Raw genomic sequence first — 7,692 nt, forward strand, 5'->3', positions numbered from 1 at the left:
CTCCTAACACTACCCAGACTGCTCCCCCTATCTGCCCCTACACTACATGGGATGTACCACCCCCCTCCCACTCCAGCCAGGAACAGGCTCGGTTGTACCTGCACATTTCTAAGTGGGAGTACCGTCGGCCTGCTCCTCTGGAATGGGATGTATGTAGTGCATGCAGTCTATCTGAGCTCAATTCCACACTCCATCCTTACCCGGGAGTGGAATATCACACCTCTGGGTTGAGGTGCAATACCCCTGTAGCAGCCGAATCCTCAGGGTGCTACATACACATTCGATTGCAAGCATGGCAGACCACACTGCTAACATTCACACAGGAATTAGGAGTCTTCGATATTAAAACAAATTTATTTGCAAAATGTATTTTTGGCAATTGTAATGCTTCACAAGGGGTTAAAAACATTGGGGCAGATATACTATTTTAAGTGTACTGAATTCTAATGCAAATGTGCAAACTTTTGGCAAATGTTGGAGCATATTGGCGCATCTAGTTAGATCTATGTATTATATGTCCCAAACACTGCAGCTCACATGAAAACGTGGTATGTCTTCATACGGAGTATGCAAGGTAAGGTGGCACTGTGTGCAATACTGTACCAAAATTTAGGTGCAGAAAAGTAAGAAAACCAAAAAAGTGGTGTAAATTTAGCCAAAAGCGTGTAAAGTTGCACTGAATTTAGCATCTAGAATGAGACACATTTGGCACATTTTAATGAAATTCAAACATACACCATCTAAAATTAGGCAAGATTAGTAAATGTACCCCATTGTTTTAAGCCAACAATCGTTGTACAAATATTTAATTAGCTGAAATATATTCTCTCCAGTGGTGATGAGCAGATGGATTCCTAGTAAGCAGTATGTATCTATATTGTGTACTTATAATTAACATGAAGCTCTGGATTAACATTATAGATCAGGTTTAAGAGTTGTTGTAGCACATTCTCCTTGTGTTTCTGAAAGTTGGCATTATATCCTTGTATATTCTGACCAGTCTGTTCATCAATCTTTGTGGCCAGGTTTCCTTGGGATCCCATTATCTGGGGAAGAAATACAATAGGCAATGAAATTGGATCCACCTCTAAACTCAGAAAACTGATAACCTTTACATACAATATAGTAATGTGATAACAGTCAAAACTACAAACACTATGGTAAATGGCATATTGTTGAATCTACCTATACTTTGTGCAGAATTAATAGGCAAGTGAGTATTTTCATCATATCATAATTTTTGAAGATTTTCCAACTCTAGGCTGTATAAACCTGAATGCTTATTGGATGACGTTGATCAGGTGATGTGTATTTGAGTAAAGAGGGAGGGTGCGGCCTAAGGATCCAACTTTATTTATCAAGGTGTGCAGAATTACTAGGCACCTTGTTTTCCTCAGGCGAAATAGGCCAAAAAAGAGACTTAACTGACACTGAAAAGTCCAAAAAATGTAAATTCTTACATAGGGATGCAGCACTCTTTAAACTACTAAGATATTGGAGCGTCATCACAGAACTAGCAAAGGATTTGTTGCAAATAGTCAACAAGGTCTCAATAAAACATGGTGAGAAAAAAAGCCGCACACTAACTGTCAAAGTTTGAAAAGCCATTATCCTCCGGTTCTGTCATATTCCAGAACTGCAACCTCCCTGGAGAGCCAAGAAGTACAAGGTGTTCAGTGCTGAGAGACATGGCCATGGTAATTAAGGCTTAAACCCGACCACCACTGAACAAGACACAAAAGGTGAAATGTCATAATTGGGCCAAGAAATATCTGAAGATATATTTTTCAAAGGTTTTATGGACTGATAAGATGAGAGTGATTCTTGATGGACCAGATTGATGGTCCCCTGGCTGGATCAGTGGCACAGACGTCCACTTCAATTCAGACACCAGCAAGGTGGGTCTTTCAGGTTGAAGATAGACTCGAAATCAACTCCCAAACCTATAGCCAGTTTTAGGAGACTCTTTATTCAATCAGTGGTACAGGAAAAAGTCTGCATCTTTCAAGAAAACCATTATTTTTATGCAGGACAATGCTCCATTGCATGCATCAAAGTCTATACTGCATGGCTGCCAGTAAAGGTCTAAAAGATGTAAGAATAATCACATGGTCCCTTCCTCACCTGACCTAAACCTTATTGAGAACTTGTGGGCCCTTATTAAACAGGATAGTTATGGTGTAGGAAAACAGTCACCTCTCTGACCAGTGTCTGGGAGGTTGTAGTTGGCGCAGATCAAAAAGTTGATAGTTAGATTTAGAGATTGACAGACTACCCGGATAAAATACTTATAACTGTTATCGAAAGAACAGCTATATTGGCCACTGATATGTTTTTTTGAATGGTCAGAAATGTATTTTTGTACATTTTGAGTTGTTTGATTATTATTCTCACTTTAACAGATGAAAATAAACAATTAAGATGGGAAAATGTATGTTTTCCATGCATTTCATTGTCCATATGCACTGAGTATTGTCGTCACTTACAGTTGTCTGGATACGTCGAAAGTCACTCTCTCTTTTAAGCTTGTACTGATCAATATCAGCTGTCGCTTCTTCTTTTGCTTGCCTTAGTCGCTTATTTTTTCCTGGATTAAGAATAAAATTCATTTCAATGACTAATTGTTCGTCTAGTAAAAGATGGACATTGTACAGAACTCAATCATCTTTGGAATCTTTGGATAACATTTTTTTAGGGTTGACAGGAGTCAAAGCAAATGTTGCTTTATGTTTATTATGTATTATTATGTTTATTATGTATTATTGACATTATTATATATATATATAATTATAAATATGTATGTATTATATATTATTTGTATACATATAATTATAAATTATATGTATTTATAATTATAATCATATAATATAATATACATATAATTATAAATACATATAATTTATAATTATATGTATACAAATAATATATAATACATACATATTTATAATTATATATATATATAATAATGTCAATAATAATGTCAATAGACATACTTGCCAAAAGGAACTACATGGGGAAAACAGTCAAAGTGCAGTGAGAACAATTGGTCACTGCAGCTATCTTGCAAAAAAAGGCTCATGCACATGACGGTTTTGTATGAACCTGGAATCAGGCTAGCCTAAATGTGTATGAGCCTTCTACAGTCCCTCCTTATCCCTCAACCTTCGTGCCTGACCTTCATGGAACCCAACTCACAAAAACAAAACATGGCATACTCCATTGGTATCCATGTGAAATGCTTTACAGACAAATAATAATAACAATAATAATTTTATTTATGTAGCACTAATATTTTGCAGCACTTTACAATTCAGAGGTTGCAAGTGCAAACAATATCAGGCATTAGAGTCTGATTTGCATCTGTTTTTGGTCAAGTCTTTAGAGGTTTTTTTTTGCTCCACATTCACCTTTCCATTTGAGCCTTTTCTGAAGTCTATTTTACATGTGTTCACCCGTATTTTTTTTTTAGTCTTCCACTGTGGGTGAGGTTTAAGATTTCCAGATGTTAATGCCTGATTCGTGACTTTTCAAAAAGGTGCCACATTTTGCCAAATTTGTCGCAAATGTACTCCAGTCCCTCCACCTCTTCCACCCACCTGGAGTGATTTTACGCACACTAGAATTTTTTGATCAACTTTTGCAACTTTTTCCAAACGTGCTACCTTTTACTTTAACGTGAGAAAAAGGACCATTTTTTACTTTACGCAAAATTCAAGAATCGCGTCCATTTTGATGAATTTGACGCAAAAAACCTCAGCGAAGACCACAAGATAAAAGAAGAAAATTGACAGAAAAAAACGCAAATGATGCATTGGTCCCATAGTCCTTTAATTCAAGCCAGAGGAACTGAAGGGCCTGCTCACAAGAGCTTACGATCTACAAGAAAGTAGTGGTGACACAAAAAGTAAAAAGTGCTTGTACTGTATACATAGACAGCAATTCATCATTGCCATTGTGCCTGTTTTATGTCTAGTGTTGTGTGTTTTGCACCTTTTTTGTTTGGTTCCAATTCATTATTCTATCTGTGTCTTTTTTAAGTATATTTTATATGTGCTCACCTATTTTTTTTTTGCTTTGTTTTCCGCTTTGTGGGCAAAGATAGTAATTTCAGATGTTTTCGGATGATTTATCAATTGTGAAAATGCAAAATTTGGAGCAGCTCCGCCCCTGTCCTCCCCTTGGTGTATTTTTGAGTATGTCAGTATTTTGCTGCAATTTTTACACCATTTTGCAAATATGTGCAACTTTTACAACCAAAATAGTAAAAACAACAGTTCAAGACAGAAGAAAAGACCATATTTTACTCTGTGACATATTTATGAATCGTGCGCTCCATTTTGAAGAATTTGGCTCCAAAACCTGCAACTAATACCACAAGACGAAAAAGGAAAGTGGCTTGAAAAAACTGTAAATGATGAATCGGGGCCAACAAGTACACAATAAAAAATAAATACTGTGTCTCGATCCAACAAATATGTTAGTAAAGCCCCTGCTACATTTTTATTGCTGCCCATTCAAGACAGGTACCTATTAATCGTTGCAAGCTTTCCACGTAATTTCTCTAAAGACGACATCATCCTATCCAGCATGTGTATAATATTACAGCGTCTGTACAACTATGAAATCTTATGTTCACTTATGCAAATAATAAAAAATAGACCTCAGCTCATGTCTATAGATCAACACTTCCCCTCGGCATCTTAATACTCACATTTACTGTAACTGAATTGATGTATAAGAAACCTCAAGCAGGAAGTGAAGTTATCTTACAAATCTAGGGTAGAGCACAGTACATGACAACATTATTCTGCCTTCGTATATAGGTGTAATACTTTGTGCTGTTTTCTTATTCTTTACCATAATATTCACAGAAAGAAATAACATGTATGAAACTGTTCTTGTTAGACAGGAATCATACAAAGGGTGAATGGCCTGAGCTATCAGGGTTGTTTGGTGTAAACAGGTGGCCAGTACCAGCCTGCTCCTGTATAATGTACAACCACAGCTAGGAGTGTTTATGGTAATAACAGATCCAGTCGTAGGCACTGTATGTGCCCGAGCCCGGTGTTAGGACTGGGAAAGAGATCGCAGGGCGTTTCACCTCCTCTGTAATGTCATTAATGGAGATTTTCACTTATGTGTAGCATGAATACAAGATCTGTAGGTTTCCAGTGGTTAGCACCAAACATTCCCAAAAATGATAGGGAACAGTAGTACTGGCCACACATGGAAGCTAATATATGATAAATGTGGAAGCAACTAAAATATTGTAGTCTGTTTCCGTTTCCATGTTTGCAGGGGTCAGGGTCCCAGAGGATGCATCCCTCACCAATCACAGTTCTAGGGCCTATTAAATTAATGTGCCGTACATGTAACTTCCCCACAGCTAGCTGTTGCACAGTTGAAGTCGTCATTCTGTTCTGACCTTACAAGTGCCTGCAGACGAACGTATGAAAAATCGTCCGATTTTCATGCAGAAAAATGGGACGATTTTTTTCTCATTTTCATCAGATTTTCATCCATGTGCCATCTGTGTGCCCGTTTTTTACGTCAACGTGACATCTGTTTGACGCCCGTGTGCGATACGTTTTCATACATCTACATTAAAACATGATCACATACAGTTTCATAGGTTTAAGAAAGAAATCTATCCATAAAAATAGGATGCCGCTCTGATGGTCTGCGTGGAATCAGTTTTTTTTCTTTCACCCATAGACTTGATTGACTGAGTCTCATCCAAGACTTGGAAGAAAGTTGTGAATGCTGCAATTTTTTTTCTCACGGATACTCAGACCAGGAAAAAAAATTGTTAATCGGAACAACACTATTGAATAACATGGGTCAGAGAGCTGTCCGATTAAAAATTGGATAGAACACATCCGATTTATACACTAGTTTGTAGGCACCCTAAAGCTACATTCACACATATGAGTAAAATGTCTGTGTGATATCAGATTTTTGTTATAGGGTGGAGCACCGAGCCATAGAGTTTCACGGATATATTCACATATGATTGAAAAGCACGGATCCTAGTGTGCGATCCATGACTTAGAGCATGTCCTATTCAATTTTGAGGATTATTTATTTTTTAAATTTATTTTACTCACTTAAATAGCGCCATTATTATTACTGTCCCACAGTGATGCTGATGCCTGTAAATTCCCGGAGAATATGATGGAGCTATAGAAGCCAGTAAAATAAAATGAATGTAGTCAGGTTCCATTTAATCACATCTGTTTTGCAATGACCAATGTGACCATTTCACAGCTCATTTTGGGCTAGTTACGCAGCTTTCCTGGAGTCCTGAACATGCAGCCCTAGGTAATAGAAGCAGAGAATGTATCATTGAATGCTACAGGAGATTGTCTTATGATAAATGTAAAGAGTTACTGCTGCACAAGCATTACTTGACGTTGCCAGGACCTCTGTATTTGCCATAATTTCTGAATAGTGTTTCTCAATTACCGTATATGGCTTTTATTAAAACTTCATCATATGTTATTACTCAGCTTTCCAAGACTTTTGAATGGAAAGCTGTGTGGTTTTGGAGCAGCAAGGAAGTAGTGAAACCTTATTGTACCATTCAGCAGTCTTTATAAAAGGTGGACGACCATAGTAGCCACATCATGGCTGACTTCTCTGGATCTCTATGTAGTAAAATTGGGGTGCGCAGTAACAGTAAAGGAATACAACGCAGACATTGGCATTTCAGAGGCAGCTAGGTGAGCGATGTTGGACGTGTGTTGCCACAGTGGAGAAAATCTCTCTGTTATGTTTAGACATATATTGTGTGTCCATGCAATAGTCTCAGAAATAAATCTGCCTCTGGTTTGGGTGGTGGACATATTGCTTGCTATAGTAAGTTTATGATCTTACAGAAAACCCTATAAACTTTAAGTTGAGTTTCTGATCAAAGCCCTTGATCATTGTCGGGTTTCTTTGATTTTACCTCCCTTTGTTTGTGTATCATTTCCAGATGCATTCATCTTAACACATTTCTGACTATGGGACAGTTAATACAAAAGGGGTTTGTGATGCAGCCATCAAGGTATTTCTAAACTAAAGTTGGACCAATGTAAAAACACATGTTTGGGATTAAATTTCTCCAGGGAGATGGAGCTGTAATCGCTGATATCTGCAGAGTAATTGTAATTTCCAATCTCCATGTACACAAAAAAGGAGAAGAAATAATAATTTAAAAAAGTGTAATAAAAAATGGTGAAGTTTCCAAAAGCTCTAAACTTACTCTTCTTGGCCTCTTCAAGCTTGTCCTTTGCTCTTTTCTCAGCTTGAAGCAGCTGCTGGATGCCCTGGGACTGGCTAGCCATTCTGTGTCCTGCGCAGCCAGTAGACCTGTGCTGCCAGTCATCGGCCGCTCCTTTATACCCCCGCTGTTTACTATCATAACACTGAGTCGCTGCCTCCAGAACTAGATGGGACAGCACACATCTGGTTAAAGTGTGTTTTCAGAGCTGTTTGTAGACAGTATATATATATATACACTATATACACATCACACACTGTGAACAAGACGGACAAGGACACCAGCAGCAAGAAGAAACATTAGTGGCATGAACTATTATTAAAGCTGAATTGATTCTGTCTGGTTGATTGTAAACTAACACAAAGACAGAAAATAAAGTATAAGTTTTCCATTTGTAAATATTTTGTATCGTTTAGATAACAGAATAT

The 7,692-nt window shown here is 37.5% G+C and overlaps 1 protein-coding gene across 1 annotated transcript; it reads right to left on the reverse strand.

Annotated features, from left to right (window-relative positions):
* Positions 1 to 340: 340 nt before the first annotated feature.
* Positions 341 to 7,399, reverse strand: ATP6V1G3 (ATPase H+ transporting V1 subunit G3). The gene is made up of 3 exons (XM_073642881.1): positions 7,247 to 7,399; positions 2,487 to 2,587; positions 341 to 1,046 (listed from the first exon to the last, which is right to left on the reverse strand). The coding sequence occupies exons 1-3, from the start codon at positions 7,326 to 7,328 to the stop codon at positions 873 to 875; spliced, it is 357 nt and encodes a 118-aa protein (XP_073498982.1). The 5' UTR covers positions 7,329 to 7,399; the 3' UTR covers positions 341 to 872.
* Positions 7,400 to 7,692: the final 293 nt, after the last annotated feature.

The sequence above is a fragment of the Phyllobates terribilis genome, unplaced genomic scaffold, assembly GCF_046119375.1.
Source record: "Phyllobates terribilis strain yellow unplaced genomic scaffold, ASM4611937v1 Scaffold_8__6_contigs__length_399053987, whole genome shotgun sequence".
NCBI classification, from domain to species: domain Eukaryota; kingdom Metazoa; phylum Chordata; class Amphibia; order Anura; family Dendrobatidae; genus Phyllobates; species Phyllobates terribilis.

Excerpts from the sequence above, each read along its gene's own strand:
- ATP6V1G3 (XM_073642881.1), bottom strand. The coding sequence starts at position 7,328 with ATGGCTAGCCAGTCCCAGGGCATCCAGCAGCTGCTTCAAGCTGAGAAA. Across the intron at positions 2,588-7,246 it reads GCTTGAAGAGGCCAAGAAGA|GAAAAAATAAGCGACTAAGG; the intron begins GTAAGTTTAGAG and ends TTCTTAATCCAG. Across the intron at positions 1,047-2,486 it reads TTCGACGTATCCAGACAACT|ATAATGGGATCCCAAGGAAA; the intron begins GTAAGTGACGAC and ends TTTCTTCCCCAG.